Raw genomic sequence first — 21,213 nt, 5'->3', positions numbered from 1 at the left:
ACAGGGCTGCTTTCAGATGTCTTCTAAAAGCCAGATAGTTGTTTATTTCCTTGACATCTGATGGGAGAGCGTTCTACAAGGTGGGTGCCACCACCAAGAAGGCCCTTGGTACCAAGAGATCTCGTATGGATTTAACAATCTGTCTCTGGAGCTGGTCTGAATAGACGGATAAAAAGGGAAAGCCAGAATGCGCGTGTGATGTTGACATGAGAGTGCTGGAGGTGAAATAGTTAAACAAGTTACCCAATCAGAACCCAGGGGGTGGAGTCAGAGGGATTATAAAACCAGCTCTAGGAGGGGCGAAGGGAGGAGTTTGTTGGTTGGTTGGAGTGGGAGTGAATTGGGATAGTCTGTGGGTAGGTTGAGTTAGTGTAGCGAAATAAGCTGAGTCAGGAACAGTTAGGAACTAGGAAGACAAGTAAATATCAGAGAGGTGGTTTAATGAGTGAGAGCAGGTAGCGGAAGTTAAAGGTCTGGATAGGCACCCCATGATTGTAATGGACCAATACCGTTTATGAAACCACACGCTTGTTAAACTGCCATAAATAAACAGAAGTTTATGTTTCAATTTAACCCTGACTGGACTCAGTATTGTCCCAGGTAGGGCCTGGGTGGTGGCAGCGAGAAATAAAGTGGTGGCACAGGGATCAGTAGACGGTGAAACGTCCGGGGACCCTGTGTGATCGCGTGCGACAATTCGTAACGGCAGCATTCAGATCACGGATAATTTGAGTGGTACAAAGGATGTTCAAAAAGGAACGAAGGGATTGGTCAGCAGGACTGGATGGGGTGCAGGAAGAACTAAAGGAAGATGGTTGGAAGATTTTTAACTACCGTATTTTTCGCCCTATAGGACGCCCTTTTTCCCCTCCAAAAATGAAGGGGAAATGTCTGTGCGTCCTATGGGGCAAATGCAGGCTTTCGCTGAAGCCTGGAGAGCGAGAGGGGTCGGTGCGCACCGACCCCTCTCGCTCTCCAGGCTTCAGTAGAGCCCCAGCGCCAGCCCCACAAGGTTGGGGGACAGAGGGAGGCGAAACGCCGCCATCCCTCTGTCTCCTGAAGTGGTTTGGAGGCTGCCAGCCCCGCAAGCTCCGGGGACAGTGGGGAGGCGCAGCGCATCTTCCCGCTGTCCCCGGACCTGGTCTGAAGGCGGGCGGCGGGGAGAAGAGTGCTTCTCCCCGCTGCCTGCCCCACACACGCCTGGGGGGGGAAATAAATTCCCCCCCTTTATTTCCCCCCAAAAAAACATGGTGCGTCCTATGGGCTGGTGCGTCCTATGGGGCGAAAAATACGGTATGTAATAATGGAGCAAGCAGGGATAAGAATGACATAATGCCCCACCTGCATATTGGAAGTTCCACCTGCTCTGGATTCTTCCAAATGAAGAGTCCTGCTTGCGGACTTCCTGCAAGCATCTTGGTGGTGACTTCAAGAATGGGGTGCTGGGCAGAAGAGCAACTGGCCTGATCTAGCAGGACTCTCCTTATGTCATACTGTAAGGCTGTGGTTATTGGCAATGGAAGGCTGGTGCTTCTATTGAGACCAGATGACTCTTCTGAAAGCCACTATGTTTGCTATGTAACCTACGGCTTGCTGTGAAGTCCACCTCCCATCAGCCCCAACATCTTATGAATTGTGCTTGGATTTGCAGTCAAAAGCAGCCAGAAGACATCAGCTTGGTTAAGGCTGCAATATGCTATCACAGAGAGAGTGAAGCATTTGTTTTTTGAAAAAACACAACTTTATTTCTCAAACCAAAGTAATAAATAGGATTTTTTAAAAACAACAACAACAGGTTTTCAAGGGAGAACTCTACTCAAGGAAGGTTTGGCAGGGCAACGCTCCAGTAAGGCAGTGTCAGCTATGTGTCATCGGAAGCAGAGCTTGGCTGTTCCTCCCTGCTCCTGGGTGTTCAGTTCTGCCTGGCCGCTGACTGCAGCCATGGGTGGAAAGTGCTGGTCTTCCGAGCTGCCCGTCTGGAGTGCGGCTCCCGTCCTCAGTCGCTGGAAGTCTGCATCTGCTTGCAGAAGGCGTCAAACTGCTGCTGCTCCAGCTCAGTCATCACCCTGTTGAGGGCGTAGATCTGCAGGCCCAACAAGGACAGCTCTACAGTTTTAATACTTAAGACTTTAGACAGTAGATTAATAGATACAAACTATTTTAAAACACAGCCAAGCTTCCTACTGCAGATGCCCTCGCTACTTATTGAACTCCCTGCCACAAGAGGCTCCTACTTAATTCAGGGGTCCACAAACCTTCTTTGGGGGGGGGGAGGAGGGGGGGGGAGGAGCAGCCGGCCAAAGCTGTTTTTCAGGGTGAGGCTGCCATTGCATGTTGACAGCTTCTAGAAGCCACAGGTGAGAGCTGAGTGCTGGGTGGGGACCAAAGATGCTCAAAGTACCCCAGAAGGAGCACAACATGTCACAGGGTGGATAAAAATCAACGATTTTTAAAAAATAAATCAGATTTTTTTGATTTAAATTGGATTTTTAAAATAAAATGCTTTTGGAGGAAAAAATCTTTCTAAAATTGTTCTCTATTTAGGTTACATTATAGTCCAAAGGCTATTCATCAGGAAATAAGGATTTGTTTTAAGGTTTTTTTTAAAAAAAAAGTTTAACCACATCAGTTAACAAACATGGATACATATGCTATAATGTTATTGCTTCAGTAAAATACATTGTTTAAATTGTTTTTAAGGAAATTGTTATTTTTCTCCTTCCAATAAAATACAACAGAAAAGTTGTCCAAATATAAAGTTAACTTTTTAAACCTCACAGTAATTTCATTCATTATCTATGTATTTCTAATAGTGTAACCAAATCAGTAATTTTTGATATAACAGCAAAAACTGCTCTGATTTTTTTTGTTATTCTAAAAATGAAATCTTCATCTGGTTGTAAATACCGTATTTTTCGCTCTATAGGACGCACTTTTTCCCCTTCAAAAATGAAGGGGAAATGTGTGTGCGTCCTATGGAGCGAAGACGCTATAGTCCCGCGACCCTCTCCCGGCTGGAGAGGTGACGCGCGCCTATAGCAGGAGTCTCTATAGCCGTGCGTCACCTCTCCAGCAGGGAGAGCGCGCGCGGGGCTAAAGCAGTCCCCCGCGACCCTCTCCTGGCTGGAGAGGTGACGCACGCTTATAGCAGGAGTCTCTATAGGCGCGCATCACCTCTCCAGCCGGGAGAGCGTGCGCGGGGCTAAAGCAGCCCCCCGCGACCCTCTCCTGGCTGGAGAGGTGACGCGCGCCTATAGCAGGAGTCTCTATAGGCGCGCGTCACCTCTCCAGCCGGGAGAGCGTGCGCGGGGCTAAAGCAGCCCCCCGCGACCCTCTCCCGGCTGGAGAGGTGACGCGCGCCTATAGCAGGAGTCTCTATAGCCGCGCGTCACCTCTCCAGCTGGGAGAGCGCGCGGGGGGCTAAAGCAGCCCCCCGCGACCCTCTCCTGGCTGGAGAGGTGACGCATGGCTATAGGGACTCCTGCTATAGGCGCGCGTCACCTCTCCAGCAGGGAGAGCGTGCGCGGGGCTAAAGCAGCCCCCCGCGACCCTCTCCCGGCTGGAGAGGTGACGCGCGCTTTTGCAGGAGTCTCTATAGCCATGCGTCACCTCTCCAGCAGGGAGAGCGTGCCCGGGGCTAAAGCAGCCCCCCGCGACCCTCTCCCGGCTGGAGAGGTGACGCGCGCCTATAGCAGGAGTCTCTATAGCCGCGAGTCACCTCTCCAGCCGGGAGAGCGCGCGGGGCTAAAGCGGGCTTTTGCGAGAGGTGAGGGAATTCCCCCACCTCCCAGGAAAGCCAAGAGAAGCCGTGCAGCCCTTTTAAAGTGCTCACGGCTTCTGCCGGTTTTGCGGGAGGTGGGGGAATTCCCCCACTTCCCAGGAAAGCCAGGAGAAGCCACGATCTCTTTAAAGGGGTTGCGTGGCTTCTGCGGGCTTTTGGGAGAGGTGAGGGAATCCCCCCACCTCCCAGTAAAGCCAGGAAAGCCCTGCGCAGCGTCTCCCGGCAAGGAGAGGCTGCACGGGGCTAAAGGGGAAGCCATCCCACTCTCTGCTTTGGCTTCCTCCATAGCTGCGCGCAACCCCTCCGGCAAGGAGAGGCTGCACGGGGCTATGGATTCTTTAGCCCCACGCAGCCTCTCCCGGGAGGGAGAAGCTGCACGGGGCTAAATGGGAAGCCAAAACAGCCTTGGCTTCCTCCATAGCTGTGCGCAACCCCTCCGGCAAGGAGAGGCTGCACGGGGCTATGGATTCTTTAGCCCTGCGCAGCGTCTCCTGGCAAGGAGAGGTTGCGCTGGGCTAAAGAGGAAGCCAAAACACCGAGCGGGATCCATCCTGCTCTCTGCCTTGGCTTCCTGCATAGCCGCGCGCAACCCCTCCGGCAGGGAGAGGTTGTGCGCAGCCTGTACGCTGCTCTTTGGTGCTGGAGGGGGGGAATTTTTTTTCTTGATTTCCCCCCCTAAAAACTGGGTGCGCCCTATGGTCCGGTGCGCCCTATGGTGCGAAAAATACGGTACTTAATAAGATTATACCAGCAAAAATGAGTCTTTCTGTTATATATATATATATATATATATATATATATATATATGTCTGCAAGAGCAAGAAACCCGTAAAAGAAATGGAGTGGCCCTCATAGTCAACAAAAAAGTGGCGAAAGCTGTACTGGGATGCAATCTCAAAAATGATAGAATAATCTCAATACGAATCCAAGGCAGACCTTTTAACATCACAGTAATCCAAGTTTATGCACCAACTACTGGTGCTGAAGAAACTGAAATTGACCAATTCTATGAAGACTTACAAGACCTTATAGAAGTGACACCAAAGAAGGATGTTCTTCTCATTATAGGGGATTGGAATGCTAAAGTAGGGAATCAAGAGATAAAAGGAACAACTGGCAAGTTTGGCCTTGGAGATCAAAACGAAGCAGGGCAAAGGCTAATAGAGTTCTGTCAAGAGAACAAGCTGGTCATCACAAACACGCTTTTCCAACAACACAAGAGACGACTCTACACATGGACATCACCAGATGGGCAACATCGAAATCAGATTGATTATATTCTCTGCAGCCAAAGATGGAGAAGCTCTATACAGTCAGCAAAAACAAGACCTGGAGCTGACTGTGGCTCAGATCATCAGCTTCTTATAGCAAAATTCAAGCTTAAACTGAAGAAAGTAGGAAAAACCACTGGGCCGGTAAGATACAATCTAAACCAAATCCCTTATGAATACACAGTGGAAGTGAGGTTTAAGGATTTAGATTTGCTGGACAGAGTGCCTGAAGAACTATGGGTGGAGGCTCGCAACATTATACAGGAGGCAGCAACGAAAACCATCCCAATGAAAAAGAATGCAAGAAAGCAAAGTGGCTGTCCAACGAGGCCTTACAAATAGCGGGGGAGAGAAGGCAAGCAAAATGCAAGGGAGATAGTGAAAGATACAGGAAACTGAATGCAGATTTCCAAAGAATAGCAAGGAGAGACAAGAAGGCCTTCTTAAACGAGCAATGCAAAGAAATAGAGGAAAACAACAGAATGGGAAGAACCAGAGATCTGTTCAAGAAAATCGGAAATATGAAAGGAACATTTCGTACAAAGATTACCATAATAAAGGACAAAAGTGGTAAGGACCTAACAGAAGCAGAAGACATCAAGAAGAGGTGGCAAGAATACACAGAGGAATTATACCAGAAAGATATGGATGTCTCGTACACCCCAGGTAGTGTGGTTGCTGACCTTGAGCCAGACATCCTGGAGAGTGAAGTCAAATGTGCCTTAGAAAGCACTGCAAATAACAAGGCCAGTGGAAGTGATGGTATTCCAGCTGAACTATTTAAAATTTTAAAAGATGATGCTGTTAAGGTGCTACACTCAATATGCCAGCAAGTTTGGAAAACTCAGCAGTGGCCAGAGGATTGGAGAAGATCAGTCTACATCCCAATCCCAAAGAAGGGCAGTGCCAAAGAATGCTCCAACTACCGCACAATTGCACTTATTACACACGCTAGCAAGGTTATGCTTAAAATTCTACAAGGAAGGCTCAAGCAGTATGTGGACCGAGAACTCCCAGAAGTGCAAGCTGGATTTAGAAGAGGCAGAGGAACCAGAGACCAAATTGCAAACATGTGCTGGATTATGGAGAAAGCTAGAGAGTTCCAGAAAGACATCTACTTCTGCTTCATTGACTATGCAAAAGCCATTGACTGCGTCGACCACAGCAAACTATGGCAAGTTCTTAAAGAAATGGGAGTGCCTGATCACCTCATCTGTCTCCTGAGAAATCTCTATGTGGGACAAGAAGCTACAGTTAGAACTGGATATGGAACAACTGAATGGTTCAAAATTGGGAAAGGAGTACGGAAAGGAGTATATTGTCTCCCTGCTTATTTAACTTATATGCAGAATTCATCATGCGAAAGGCTGGGCTGGATGAATCCCAAGCCGGAATTAAGATTGCCGGAAGAAATATCAACAACCTCAGATATGCAGATGACACAACCTTGATGGCAGAAAGTGAGGAGGAATTAAAGAACCTTTTATTGAGGGTGAAAGAGGAGAGCGCAAAATATGGTCTGAAGCTCAACATCAAAAAAAACGAAGATCATGGCCACTGGTCCCATCACCTCCTGGCAAATAGAAGGGGAAGAAATGGAGGCAGTAAGAGATTTTACTTTCTTGGGCTCCATGATCACTGCAGATGGTGACAGCAGTCACGAAATTAAAAGACGCCTGCTTCTTGGGAGAAAAGCAATGACAAACCTAGACAGCATCTTAAAAAGTAGAGACATCACCTTGCCAACAAAGGTCCGTATAGTAAAAGCTATGGTTTTCCCAGTACTGATGTATGGAAGTGAGAGCTGGACCATAAAGCAGGCTGATCGCCGAAGAATTGATGCTTTTGAATTATGGTGCTGGAGGAGACTCTTGAGAGTCCCATGGACTGCAAGAAGATCAAACCTCTCCATTCTGAAGGAAATCAGTCCTGAGTGCTCCCTGGAAGGACAGATCCTGAAGCTGAGGCTCCAAAACTTTAGCCATCTCATGAGAAGAGAAGACTCCCTGGAAAAGACCCTGATGTTGGGAAAGATGAGGGCACAAGGAGAAGGGGACGACAGAGGACGAGATGGTTGGACAGTGTTCTCGAAGCTACTAGCATGAGTTTGATCAAACTGCAGGAGGCAGTGGAGGACAGAAGTGCCTGGCCTGCTCTGGTCCAGGGGGTCACGAAGAGTCGGACACGACTGAACGACTAAACAACAACAACAACATATCAAGTCTTACTGACTAGTGATTTAAATCGATTTTTAATTCAAATCCACCCTGCCCCTCCCCTAAAGCCCCATACAAACCGATAATAATAATCATTAACAACAACAATAGTTGGTCTCTAACCAACTGAACAATTTTTTTAAACATTATTTATTTCGACTGCGTCAGATCAACACGGCTACCTGCCTGAAACAATAACAGAGGCAGGGAGTTCCCCGGGTCAACTACCGCCCTTCAATGAAGCCGACCCGGCGGAATTTCGGCCAGTCTGCTCCCTGCCACGTCTCGCGAGAGCAGCGCTGACCCGAGAACACCGTACGGTGCGTAAGGTGCTTATTTGCATAGCCACACCCCTATCTTGCCTTCAAGAAGGCGCCCCTCCCCTCCCGTCAGTCATGTCTCGCGAGAGCAGCGCAAGTGCGAGAAGACCGGCCGGCCCCAATTAGCATGGCCCCGCCCACCTCGGCCCGTTGCCGTTGCTTGAGCTCCTGCTGGGCCGCGCGCTGCTTGGCCTTCTCCAGGCGGCTGCTGGGACCGTCCTTGCCCTTGGGAGGCGTCCCCTGCTGCGGCAGCGGGATGGGAGGCGGCGGCAGCTTTTCGCGGCGGGCCCCGCCGGGCTCCATTTTCTTCCTCCTCCCGCGAAGGAAGATGGCGGCCGAGGTAGGGACGGCGCATGCGCCGGGGGAGGAGCGTAGCGGGGGCGGGAGAAGAAGCGCTCCTTCGCACGGGATTGGGGAGGTAGCCGCTCTACCCACCCACTCCTCGTCTCTATGACGCGGCGCTCAGCCATGAGAACTGTACGCATGCGCGAGGACGGGTGCTGCGGTGATATCAGAGATAGGAATAGTAAGAGTTACACATTCCATGAGTTTGGAACGGGCGTTTCCGGGCTCGCTTTGGATAAAAGCATTCTTAAATATCTCACGTTTAGAAGTGAGATATCTCCATGGAGAAATCTAGTTGTGCCCTCTTCTCCCAAAAGAAAAAGGGATGACGTTGCCGAGATTCGGTTGGCCTTCACTAGTGGCCAAGCCTTTAATGTGATAGGTCCTGCCCTGCGGAACTCCCTGCGACTAGACCTTTGGCAGGAACCGTCCCTCTTTTGAGAACTGTATTCATGCACTCCTCTGCAGAGATTGGAGTAGCCGCTAGTTTAACAATGCACTGCCTGAAAAGGGGGTTTAATCTCCGGGTCGTGCATTGCAGAGGGTCTGGCTAGATAATTCTCTTGGTCGCTTCCAACCATACAAATCCATGATCTGTGATCTACTTGTGTTCCTTTTGCATTAATAGGTAATACAACTGGTAAAGGCTGCTGAGTTTCTCATTGTGAGTCTTTTTGAGCTTTGGTTGTTGTTTAGTTGTGTCCAACTCTTTGTGACCCCATGGACCAGAGCACGCCAGGCACTCCTGTCTTCCACTGCCTCCCACAGTTTGGTCAAACTCATGCTGGTAGCTTCGAGAACACTGTCCAACCATCCCGTCCTCTGTCGTCCCCTTCTCCTTGTGCCCTCCATCTTTCCCAACATCAGGGTCTTTTCCAGGGAGTCTTCTCTTCTCATGAGGTGGCCAAAGTATTGGAGCCTCAGCTTCAGGATCTGTCCTTCCAGTGAGCACTCAGGGCTGATTTCCTTCGGAATGGAGAGGTTTGATCTTCTTGCAGTCCATGGGATTCTCAAGAGTCTCCTCCAGCACCATAATTCAAAAGCATTCAAAAGCATCAGTTCTTCAGCGATCAGCCTTCTTTATGGTCCTGCTCTCACTTCCATACATCACTGCTGGGAAAACCATAGCTTTAACCATACTTTGAGCTTAGTTTAATAAAAACAAAAGTACTGTAATAGTTTGGGCAATGTGCAAGTTGCAATATCAGTGTCGTTCCTATCTCAAGGGCCTTCTGAGGCTGGAGGTCTCTTACCACCTCTGTCTCCTCAACTCCTTGTGCAACACATTCCAGCCCCTCTAGAGGACCGTTTCTGGTTTTCATTTGTACCGCTTTGCCATTCATCCTCATCCATTCATGGAATGGTAGATTTCGATGAGACCTCCAAGGGCAGTCTAGTCCAACCCCCTGCGACCCTTGTGGATTTGCTCTCCCTGTGCCAAGAAATTTTATGGAGAACCACCATGAGGGCCCGACAACACTGGAAAACCCATAGCGTGAAGCAGAGTCCTGCTCGGGGCTGGAGGGGATCAAAGGAGACGCCTCCAGAACGCCCATCATCTTATTTATTTCATAAAATTTGCTTGGCCGCAAAACAAGGCAAACCCCAGAGCAGTTTACAAACGAGATAAAATTACCAACAAGAAAAACTAACCACAGCGATTTAAAACTATCAGAAAGTTAAAAATAGCAGCAGACTTGAAACAGATGAAAACTGGCATCAACCAATAATAACAACAATTTTATTATTTATACCTTGCCCATTTGGCTGGGTTTCCCAATGCCCAATACTTTTTTTCTATATAAAAAAAAAGTTTACGGGTATGGTATTCTCATTTTGACTCAAGAAAATCACCATTTTATAGTTCAAATCAGGAAAAAATAATGGACAAAAATACAAAGATTCACATGTTTAGTGGTCTGCGTACCCCTGCGTACCTACAGAAAACAGCACTGCCACTACTAATTCTTTCCAGGGATTTTGCACTGAACAACCCAGATTCGCATTTTGGGTGTGTGTTTAGTTTTAATGTCCATTCAGTTTTGTTAGCATCCTTCCTTTTTCTGTACAGTATGTCCTTCCTTTTCCTTTTTTAACTTGCACCAACTTTCTTACCACCTGGGTAGGATTCGGCTAGATTCCGGAAAGGGTCTGTCGAAAGCGTCCGCCCGATGTCCCTCGGCAGCGAGTTCCAAAGGCTTGGAAAACCAAGTTGACACAAACGCGGGGAGGCGATTATATGACATCCCTCGGGGATGGTGTGAAAACGACGGAGACCGGAATCCGGCGCCGCCTAGCGGGCCGCGCAGCCTGCGATCCCGGCTCGCTTTGTCCAACACGGGAAGGCGGAGCGCCGGCTCTGCTCTTCCGATCCATCTCGCCTCTTCTTCGTCCTGCTCCTCCTTTTGCAGCCCGTCGGGGGCGCAGGGAGGAGCCGGAGGTAGAGAAGCAGGAGGCGGAGGCAAGAGGAGGCCGGCCGGCGGACGCATCTCTCCTTCCTCCCGGTCCCTTGGCGCTCCTCTCCGCCGCGGCCCCCTCGCCATCTCTCCACCGGGCGCGCCGTCCAGGCGCCCAGGTTTGCGCTCCTCTCCGCCGCTGCCCCCTCTCCATCTCTCCACCGGGCGCGCCGTCCTCCGGAGGAGACACAAAGGGAGCCCGGAGAAGGCGCCTGGCTGCTGGGCCGGGCCGGATCGGGCCGAGGCGAGCCGGGGCAAAGCGGTGGCCGCGGCTGGGGCCAGGTGGTGGCGCGCCATGGCGGGCGCGTCGGGCGCGTCGTGCAGCCTGAAGGACGAGCTGCTGTGCTCCATCTGCCTGAGCATCTACCAGGACCCGGTGAGCTTCGGCTGCGAGCACTACTTCTGCCGCCGCTGCATCACGGAGCATTGGAGCCGCCAGGAGGCGCAGGCGGCGCCGGCCCGCGACTGCCCCGAGTGCCGGCGCACCTTCGCCGAGCCGGCGCTGGCGCCCAGCCTCAAGCTGGCCAACATCGTGGAGCGCTACGCCGCCTTCCCTCTCGACGCCATCCTGCTGAGCGCGCAGCAGCGCGGCGCCTCCGCCTTCGCGTGCGCCAAGGAGCACGGCAAGGTCAAGCTCTTCTGCCTCACCGACCGCGCCGTCGTCTGCTTCTTCTGCGACGAGCCGGCCGTGCACGAGCAGCACCAGGTCACCAGCCTCGACGACGCCTTCGAGGAGCTCCAGGTGCGCAGGGGGGAGGAGGGGCCTGCTGCGCCTGGCCAGCAGGAGGAGGCCAGCATGGGGAGGAGGCTGTCTGCTGCATCCCTGGAGAGAGAGGAGGGTGCCTGCTGTGTCTCTGTAGGAGCTGGCGGGGAAGGGCGCCTGTTATGCCCCTGGGAAGCTGGAAGAGACGTGTCCAGTTGTGGCCTTGTAGGAAGGTGCCCGTTGTGCCCCTGGAGGAGGGGAGGGGGTCCAGCCCCGGAAGGAACTGGAGAAGGGTGCCTGTTGTGCCCTTGGAGGTGGAGGAGAAGGCCTGTTGTGTCCCTGTATGAGCTGCAGGAGAAGGGTCCCACGGCGCTTCTGTTGTGCCCAGTGCTCTTTTTCTAGAAGAGGGGCCGGAGCTCACCATGAACCCTTGTTCTCGTAGACTGGCGCCCACCTGAGAGGTGCTGGAACTGAGTTATTGAGATCTTGGACTGAGAGAAAAAAGCCCTGGTTGTGCCCATATAGTCCAGCATCCTGTTCTCGCAGTGGCCAAACAGCAGAGCCATTGTGGCTACAGGCCATCTCTCCCCTCCTCCATGAATTTGCCCAGTCCTCTTTTAATGCCATCTAGGTTTGGGACGCGGGTGGCGGCGCTGTGGGTTAAAGCCTCAGCGCCTAGGACTTGCCAATCACATGGTTGGCAGTTCGAATCCCCGCGACGGGGTGAGCTTCCGTTACTCGGTCCCAGCGCCTGCCCACCTAGCAGTTCGAAAGCACCTCCAGGTGCAAGTAGATAAATAGGGACCGCTTACCAGCGGGAAGGTAAACGGCGTTCCGTGTGCTGCGCTGGCTCGCCAGATGCAGCTTGTCACGCTGGCCACATGACCCGGAAGTGTCTGCGGACAGCGCTGGCTCCCGGCCTCTAGAGTGAGATGAGCGCACAACCCTAGAGTCTGTCAAGACTGGCCTGTATGGGCAGGGGTACCTTTACCTTTACCTTTAGGTTGGTTGTCACGACCGCCCCCTGTGGCGGGGAGTTCCGTAGTTTAACTCTGCGCTGTGTGAATAACTGCCTCGCTCTGGGAGGGCCCCTGAGCTCTGCAGCGGGAGCAGGGTAGGGGTGCGAGACCCACCCGGACGATGTCGAAGCCGCGGGCACTGCATCACCTCCTTGCCGCCCGTCTATTTTTCAGAGGGAACTTAAGGAGCAGCTGCAGACTCTGCAGGACAGCGAGCGCGGCCACACAGAAGCCCTGGCTCTCCTGAAACGCCAGCTAGCCGAGACAAAGGTAAAGGCTGGGGTGGTGGTTTGGCAGGCCCCAAAGTTGTACCTGGGTGATGGCAGAAGGCTCCTGAGCAAAACCCACCCATTGCCTACGCTGAGTTACAGGCGGGTGACATTCCTCATCCTAGCTGGTGCCTTTGGGGTTTGAACCTGGGACCAAGGTGTCTCCTGCGGAGCTATAGCCCTCCCCTAAAAACAGAGTAATATTCTAGTCCTCATTGTTCCGGACAAAGAGCTGGTTTAAATAAGAAGTTCCCTTATACCGAATCAAGCCTGTGGTCCATCTAGGTTGGTATCGCCAGCACTGACCAACCAGGGTTTTAGTCTGGGGAGACAGTCCCAGCCCTGTCAGGACATGTTGCCAAGAAACGAAACCCGGGACCTTCATGCTTAGGTCTGCATGCTAAGATGATGCTCTGCCCTTGAGCTGTGGTCCTTTCCTCAAAAAATAAAAATAAAAATACAGGCTCCTAGTCCTCAAGGCCCTGAACAAATGGTGTGACTTAAGCTCTGTGGTATCTGGAGGGCCACAGATTTCCCCCCTCTTGATTTTAAGTAAACGGGGTTTATATAAATGCCAGTTTGTCTCTGCACCCCTGAAAATTTTGACTTGTGTTCTAAGACTGCAAACCAATACTAGAGATTTTTCACCTGTTTTGCTCCTGCCTTCTGCTAAAAGGAGCCCTTTAAAAAACTTCCCATGCTAGTTTAAAGCCTGCTAGTTGTTGATATCAGCTGCGGAAGAGATTTTGAAGCCTCAGGTGTCTGCCTTCTCACCAAATGAATAGCCCTCTTGTTTTGTGGGGACTGAAGGGAGCTGGGAACATTGCTCAGATCCGATCGCTCCCCCCAGAGTGCAAAGACTGCAGCGCTTTCGGATAAAAAGGTTTGTGGTGGTGACGCTTCTCATGTTTCGACATCCAAGGCCCCTTCGCTGACAATCGCTCGGGTCCTAAGCATGCTGGAGCATACAATGGGGGGTTCTTACAGTGAGAGAGACCATTGGAGTCCACCAGGCTCAACGCTGCCTTGCAGGAAAGGCTGTAGCTCATTGGCAGATCATCTGCGTCACATGTGCAAGGCACCTGGTTCAGTCCTCAAAGCGACCACTGCCTGAAAAACTGGAGAGCCTCTGCCAGTCAGAGTAGGCAGCACTGAGCTAGTTGGACCTATGGTCCGAATGCGTCACCTGCCTGTGTCTGCAGCAAGGGCTTGGGAACCTGCAGCGCTCCTGATGTTACAGAATCATAGAATTGTGGAGCTGGAAGGAACCCCTAAGGGTCAAATGCAGGAATCACGACCAAGGAATCCCTGGCAGGTGGCTCTGTTGCTGGACTCCAGCTCCCAAGAGCCTCTGCCACTGTGGCCAGTGTTCAGGGATGCTGGGAGTGGTAGTTCCGGAATATCTGGAGGACCACCTGATCCTCATCCCTGATTGACTGTGACTTTCTGTCCAGGGGTTTGAGATGGAGAGGATGTCCCTGTACAGTGGTACCTCGGGTTACATACGCTTCAGGTTACAGACTCCGCTAACCCAGAAACAGTACCTCGGGTTAAGAACTTTGCTTCAGAATGAGAACAGAAATCGGGCTCTGGCGGCGTGGCGGCAGCAGGAGGCCCCATTAGCTAAAGTGGTACCTCAGGTTAAGAGCAGTTTCAGGTTAAGACCTCTGGAATGAATTAAGTACTTAACCCGAGGTACCACTGTATTGCCTGAAGGTGCTGCTGAGGATTGAAGCTGGCGCCTTCTGCAAATGGAGCCAGGCATCTACCGCTGACCTACAGCCCTTCTTTTAAGGCAGGGATGGGCAACCTGTGTCTCTCCAGATGTTCCTGGATTCCAACTCAACAACAGCCAGCATGGGCAGTGGTCAGGGATGAAGGGAGTTGAAGGAGGCCGTCCACATCTGGAGGGCCCAGGGTTCTCCATCCCTTCATTAAAAGCCTCATTATAACAATACCAATTTATAATACAATTACAGTGGTGCCTCGCAAGACGAAATTAATTTGTTCTGCGAGTTTTTTCGTCTTGTGAATTTTTCGTCTTACGAAGCACGGAAATGCATTGACGGTTTCCCATAGGAATGCATTGAAGGTTTTAAGAAAAAGGCGCAAGATGTTTTCGTCTTGCGAAGCAAGCCCATAGGGAAATTTGTCTTGCGAAGCAACTCAAAAAACAAAAAACTCTTTCATCTTACGAGTTTTTCGTCTTGCGAGGCATTCGTCTTGCGAGGTACCAGTGTACTAATATCAATCATTTAAATACCAAATTATATAATTTAGATAAAGTGGGCCCCCACCACGTGCTAGAATTGACGATTTTCTTTATTTCTGCATTCCAAAATCTTAATGATTTCAGTTACATTCCAGTCATCATAATACAACAGCTGCAATATTTATAATTTCTATTTGTGTTGACACATTAAATGATTTATGAAACTACAAGTGAGGATCTCAAAACTATATCCTTGTTCTTCCTGTGTGTGACATTTATTCCGCCCATGGTGTTTCTTCCTGTCCTTGTAAAATGGGATATACCGTATTTTTCGCTCTATACAACGCACCTGACCATAGGACGCACCTTGTTTTAGAGGGGGAGAACAAGAAAATTTTTTTCCCCCTCTCTGCTCAGCACCCCTTCCGCGAAGCGGCAGGAGGAACGGAGCCCCTTCCATTTCTCCTCCCGCTTTGCTGAAGGGGTGCTGCGCAGCTCTCCCTCTCTGCTGAAGCCAGGAGAGACTTGCTCTCCCGGCTTCAGCAAAAGGAACCCGAAGAGAGAGAGTTCCTGCTGTGCTCCAAAATCTCCAGGCGGCTATCCCTGAAGCCTGGAGAGTGAGGGGGTTGGTGCGCACTGACCCCTCTCGCTCTCCAGGCTTCAGCGAAAGCAACGCGAAGCCTCCGGAGCGCGGAGGGAGCTCTCCCTCTGCGCTTTGGAGGGTTCGCGTTGCTATCGCTGAAGCCAAGGAGCCTGCATTCGCTCCATAGGACGCATACACATTTCCCCTTCATTTTTGGAGAGGAAAAAGTGCGTCCTATAGAGAAAAAAATACGGTATATATTTCCCCGGTTGTTGCTGTGATCTGTCATGCCTTGGGCAAAGGTGATACAGTGGTGCCCCGCAAGACGAATGCCTCGCAAGACGAAAAACTCGCTAGACAAAAGAGTTTTCCGTTTTTTGAGTCGTTCCGCAAGACGAATTTCCCTATGGGCTTGCTTCGCAAGACGAAACTTCTTGCGAGTTTGTTTCCTTTTTCTTAAAGCCGCTAAGCCGTTAATAGCCGCTAATAGCCGCTAAGCCGCTAATAGCCGTGCTTCGCAAGACGAAAAAACCGCAAGACGAAGAGACTCGCGGAACGGATTAATTTCGTCTTGCGAGGCACCACTGTATCCCATTATTGTTCCAGAGATTTCTCCATCACTCAGTCCCATGCTTGGTTATTTTGCAACTTTAAAGTCACACCTCTCATCAAAATGGGAGGTCTCTTTCCCCACCCCGTCCCCCACGCAGACAGCTGTAAACAAGTCGCAAGATCCGCAAGATCTCCGTCTTCGCACAACAACCTTGCAGGGCGGTGTCGAGGCGATTGCGGGTTTTCGTCAGGGGGAAGCCAAGCTCCACCCGTGACTTGCCTGCATCTCATTCTCTCCCCGCAGTCCTCCGCCAAGAGCCTGCGGGCCACGATCGGGGAGGCCTTTGAACGGCTGCACCGCCTGCTCCGCGAGCGCCAGAAGGCCATGTTGGAGGAGCTGGAGGCGGACACGGCCCGGACTCTGACGGACATCGAGCAGAAGATCCAGCGCTACAGCCAGCAGCTCCGCAAAGTCCAGGAGGGGAGTCAGATCCTCCAGGAGCGGCTGGCCGAGGCGGACAAGCACTCCTTCCTGGCTGGCATTGCGTCCTTGTCCGAGAGGTAGGGCGAGTTGCGCGGGTGGCTGACAGCAGGGGGAGTTTGGGAGCCCAGGGTTAGAGCAGCCTTCCCCAGCTGCGTCAAACTAAGCATCACTCATAGGAACACAGGGAGGCTGCTGCACCAGTCCAGCTTCCCATTCTCACAGGGAGCAAACAATTTAACCCCTGTGTTGCAAACAGTAGTCAGTAATATCCAAGGCAACACAGTGACCAAATACAATGATACGATATCAATATACACTCTTTATATACAGTGGTGCCTCGCAAGACGAAAAGAATCCGTTCCGCGAGTCTCTTCGTCTAGCGGTTTTTTCGTCTTGCAAAGCAACCCTATTAGCGGATTAGCGCTATTAGCGGCTATTAGCGGCTATTAAAGGCTTAAGGGATTAGCGGATTAGCTGCTAAAAGGCTATTAGCAGCTTAGTGCCTTAGAAAAAGGGGGTGGGGAGCGGGGAAAAATCGCAGGAACTCGCAAGACATTTTTGTCTTGCGAAGCAAGCCCATAGGAAATTCGTTTTGCGAAGCACCTCCAAAACGGAAAACCCTTTTGTCTAGCGGGTTTTCCGTCTTGCGAGGCATTCGTCTTGCGGGGCACCACTGTAATATGAAATACAGTGGTACCTCGGGTTACATACACTTCAGGTTACATACGCTTCAGGTTACAGACTCCACTATTCCAGAAATAGTGCTTCAGGTTAAGAACTTTGCTTCAGGATGAGAACAGAAATTGTGCTCCGGCGGCGCGGCGGCAGCAGGAGGTCCCATTAGCTAAAGTGGTGCTTCAGGTTAAGAACAGAGTCAGGTTAAGTACGGGCCTCCAGAATGAATTAGGTACTTAACCCGAGGTACCACTATATACGAAATCACTTAAACAAAAAACTTATGGATCTCTGAAAGTCACGAAATATGCACTCTTAATGGATTCTCTTGAAAACGTGAAACCAAATAAACATAAGCCTTATAAGTCTCTGAAAGTCTTTGAAGACTATGCAGGTCAGACTATGCAGCAATGTATCAGATTCTTATCTGGTGAAAACAGGCTGTAAAGCTTTGTTTATGGCATCCAACGCTGCCAAAGTAGCTCGCAAACAGACGCTGTGAACAGTGATTCCGGATATTCCCACTGTTTTGTGGAATTTTTCTTCATAGCTTTATGAACGCTGCTCCATAGAAATTGTTGTCATACTTTTCCATTCACCATATAGATGGGCTTATGAAGCATTTCTGTATCCTTCTGCTGTGCTGAAGAAGAATTCCATGAAACAGTGGGTATATTCTTACAGAGACTTGCATAGTCTTCAAAGACTTTCAGAGACTTATAAGACTTATGTGTATTTGGTTCTATGTTTTCAAGAGAATCCATCAAGAGTGCATATTTTGTGACTTTCAGAGATTCTTAAGTTTTCTGATTATGTGATTTCATATATTTCATATTATAGTGGTACCTCGGGTTACATATGTTTCAGGTTACATACGCTTCAGGTTACACACTCCGCTAACCCAGAAATAGTGCTTCAGGTTAAGAACTTTGCCTCAGGATAAGAACAGAAATCTGGCTCCGGTGGCGCGGCGGCAGCAGGAGGCCCCATTAGCTAAAGTGGTGCTTCAGGTTAAGAACAGTTTCAGGTTAAGAACGGGCCTCCAGAACAAATTAAGTACTTAACCTGAGGTACCACTGTATATAAAGAGTGTATATTGATATTGTATCATTGTATTTGGTCATCGTGTTGCCTTGGATATTACTGACTCACGGGGCCAGCCAGATACTCCAGTGGGAGACCTGCAAACCGGACCTCATTAAAACAGCAACTGTGTTTCTTCATTCTTTCAGCTTGATGCTTATTCACAGCTATACAAAAATACAAACCCATTGCAAAGCATCTTTTTAATAATATACTAAGATAAAACAGCTACTTTTTATGCTATATTAAGATAAACAGTCTAAAGAAGGACAAAAGTCAGAAAGAAAAGAGAAGTACTATAAAAGAGAGAGAGAGAAGGGAAAGAGGAAAAACTAAAGGTGTGTTTTCCAGCAATGGGTATTCAAAAGCATCACTGCCTCCGGCCATGGAGGCAGAGTACAGCCACCGTGTCTAGCAAACATCAAGTAGACCCATTGAAAGTGTGTGCAGCCCACGTGCTCCTTGCTCACCCTGGTTCTCTTCCTCCTCACAAGGCTCAAGGGCAAGATCCACGAAACAAACCTCACGTATGAGGACTTCCCCACCTCCAAGTATATGGGGCCCTTGCAGTACACGATCTGGAAATCTCTTTTTCAGGACATCCACCCAGGTGAGCGAATGTGTTTGCTTCATTTCTGAATTGCTTCCTGTAAAACTATCCCGATTTTAACAGTGAACAGCCGCAACAAAATCAGCATTATATGACAGTTGCAAGTCTGAGGCAGATGTAGACTGGGATAAAAGATCTCCACTTCAAAGGTGTTGTTGGGAAAGGAAGGTTCTTAGTGTTGGTGCAAGGGGAAAAAATAGGTAGAAGGCCGCAATCCACGTTTGGTGAGAGGACCCCAGAAGAGATTTAAAATCACAAAGCACGCAGCAAAGTAAAGCATGGAAGTAGAGGTTGTTAGACCGTTGAAATATGCCCTTGTGAGTTTCAGAACTCCCCTCACATCTAAAAAGGCCACATGTTTGGGAAATTAAAAATGGTATACTTACAAACTCTCCAAAGGTCATATTCATGTGCTTTTCCATACAGCAGTCAGAAAAAGTTGCCGAGGCAGTAAAACTTGGCTTAGTTACAGTGGTGAAAGTTTAAAATATTGGTGGGTGCCACTACCAAGAAGGCATTCGGCCTGGTTCCCTGTAACTTGGCTTCTCGCAGTGAGGGAGCCTCCAGAAGGCCCTCGGCGCTGGACCTCAGTGTCCGGGTAGAACGATGGGGGTGGAGAAGCTCCTTCAGGTATACTGGGCCGAGGCCATTTAGGGTTTTAAAGATCAGCACCAACACTTTGAATTGTGCTTGGAAACATACTGGGAGCCAATGTAGGCCTTTCAAGACCGGTGTTACGTGGTCTCGGCGGCCGCTCCCAGTCACCAGTCTAGCTGCCGCATTCTGGATTAGTTGTAGTTTCCGGGTCACCTTCAAAGGTAGCTCCACATAGAGTGCATTGCAGTAGTCCAAGCGAGAGATAACCAGAGCATGCACCACTCTGGCGAGACAGTCTGCGGGCAGATAGGGTCTCAGCCTGCGTACCAGATGGAGCTGGTAGACAGCACCCTGGACACAGAATTGACCTGCACCTCCATGGACAGTTGAGAGTCTAAAATGACTCCCAGGCTGCGCACCTGGTCCTTCAGGGGCACAGTTACCCAATTCAGGACCAGGGAGTCCTCCACACCCGCCTGTCTCCTGTCCCCCAAGAACAGTACTTCTTTCTTGTCCGGATTCAACCTCAATCTGTTAGCTGCCATCCATCCTCCAACCGCCTCCAGACACTCACACAGGACCTTCACCGCCTTCACTGGTTCTGATTTGAAAGAGAGGTAGAGCTGGGTATCATCTGATGAACACCCAGCCCAAACCCCCTGATGATCTCTCCCAGCGGCTGCATGTAGATGTTGAAAAGCATGGGGGAGAGGACAGAACCCTGAGGCACCCCACAAGTGAGAGCCCAGGGGTCTGAACACTCATCCCCCACCACCACTTTCTGAACACTGCCCAGGGGAGTCCGTCCCCTCCCACAACCAAACGGTGTAGAAATATTACAAAATGAATAAATAGTAACATATTTCTCCCCACAGTGCCTGCCACCCTCACGCTGGACCCCTCCACAGCCCACCAGCGCCTCATCCTCTCCGACGACTGCACCATCGTGGCCTACGGCAACCTGCACCCGCAGCCGCTGCAGGACTCCCCCAAGCGCTTTGACGTGGAGGTCTCGGTGCTGGGCTCGGAGGCCTTTGGCGGCGGGGTGCACTACTGGGAGGTGGTGGTCTCGGAGAAGACGCAGTGGATGATCGGCCTGGCACACGAAGCCGTCACGCGCAAGGGCAGCATCCAGATCCAGCCCAGCCGCGGCTTCTACTGCATCGTCATGCACGACGGCAACCAGTACAGTGCTTGCACAGAGCCCTGGACCCGGCTGAACGTCAAGAGCAAGCTGGAGAAGGTGGGCGTCTTCTTGGACTACGACCGCGGCCTCCTCATCTTCTACAACGCGGACGACATGTCCTGGCTGTACACCTTCCGGGAGCGCTTCCCGGGCAAGCTCTGCTCCTACTTCAGCCCGGGGCAGAGCCACGCCAACGGGAAGAACGTGCAGCCGCTGCGGATCAACACCGTCCGCATTTAAGGGCTGCCGAAGGGGTGGGGGAACCGTCAGCGGCACGGCACTGACTGTTGTGAGCCGTGATGCCTGACCCCTGGGGGTCCCTCCCAACTCTACCATTCTGTGGTTCTGTTCTGGACTGGCAGAACACAGGGGTGAACACGCAGGGTTCCTTGCTTGAGCTTCCGGAAGAGCGGGGCTTTTCAATTAGGAACAGAAAACTGGTGTGGGGTCCCCCGGGGGAGGGGAGTCGGGATTCTTGCTTGCGGCGCTTCTGGGTGCCGCCCCTCGACGCAGCTTGGTGGGCAGCCAGCGGTGGTGCAGTGAGGTGGGCCGTGGGCCAGCTGAGGAACGAGGCACTGTTGCGAGGGAACATACTCCAAACTTTTCTTTCCCGGCAGAGTCTGCGTGGCGCAGATTCCAGGCCCACAGGCAGGTGCATGTGCCAGAATGAAACCTCGCAGCTCCCACCGCTGGCTGGTTTAAGTGGGAACGGGTTTATGTCTGTATGGACTTTTATTAGTTGGTCTGATTTCCTGTTTGGGGAGGCTGGGAGGAAAATTGCGGCTGGGGAGCACCAGGGAGGGGGTGGAAAGAAGGAAACGGTGAAATAAATGAAACGTTTGGACCCCAAA

At 50.9% G+C, this 21,213-nt stretch overlaps 2 protein-coding genes across 2 annotated transcripts; one reads left to right on the top strand and one right to left on the bottom strand.

Moving 5' to 3' along the window:
* Nucleotides 1–1,718: 1,718 nt before the first annotated feature.
* SVBP (small vasohibin binding protein) lies at nt 1,719–9,108 on the bottom strand. Its single transcript, XM_083454424.1, has 2 exons — nt 7,730–9,108; nt 1,719–2,083 (listed from the first exon to the last, which is right to left on the bottom strand). Exons 1-2 carry the CDS (start codon nt 7,889–7,891, stop codon nt 1,997–1,999), a joined length of 249 nt encoding a protein of 82 aa, XP_083310550.1. The 5' UTR covers nt 7,892–9,108; the 3' UTR covers nt 1,719–1,996.
* A 678-nt stretch (nt 9,109–9,786) lies between these two features.
* TRIM62 (tripartite motif containing 62) lies at nt 9,787–21,213 on the top strand. Its single transcript, XM_083454066.1, has 6 exons — nt 9,787–10,508; nt 10,576–11,131; nt 12,286–12,381; nt 16,032–16,288; nt 18,464–18,579; nt 20,052–21,213. The coding sequence occupies exons 2-6, from the start codon at nt 10,685–10,687 to the stop codon at nt 20,600–20,602; spliced, it is 1,467 nt and encodes a 488-aa protein (XP_083310192.1). The 5' UTR covers nt 9,787–10,508; nt 10,576–10,684; the 3' UTR covers nt 20,603–21,213.

This window comes from Podarcis tiliguerta (assembly GCF_965153285.1).
Source record: "Podarcis tiliguerta genome assembly, chromosome: 8".
Taxonomy (NCBI): Eukaryota; Metazoa; Chordata; class Lepidosauria; order Squamata; family Lacertidae; genus Podarcis; species Podarcis tiliguerta.
The sequence above is the reverse complement of the archived record's forward strand: the minus strand, read 5'-3'. Positions and strand labels throughout refer to the sequence as shown.

Excerpts from the sequence above, each read along its gene's own strand:
- SVBP (XM_083454424.1), bottom strand. The coding sequence starts at position 7,891 with ATGGAGCCCGGCGGGGCCCGCCGCGAAAAGCTGCCGCCGCCTCCCATC. Across the intron at positions 2,084-7,729 it reads AGCAACGGCAACGGGCCGAG|ATCTACGCCCTCAACAGGGT; the intron begins GTGGGCGGGGCC and ends TTGGGCCTGCAG.
- TRIM62 (XM_083454066.1), top strand. The coding sequence starts at position 10,685 with ATGGCGGGCGCGTCGGGCGCGTCGTGCAGCCTGAAGGACGAGCTGCTG. Across the intron at positions 11,132-12,285 it reads ACGCCTTCGAGGAGCTCCAG|AGGGAACTTAAGGAGCAGCT; the intron begins GTGCGCAGGGGG and ends TCTATTTTTCAG. Across the intron at positions 12,382-16,031 it reads GCCAGCTAGCCGAGACAAAG|TCCTCCGCCAAGAGCCTGCG; the intron begins GTAAAGGCTGGG and ends CTCTCCCCGCAG.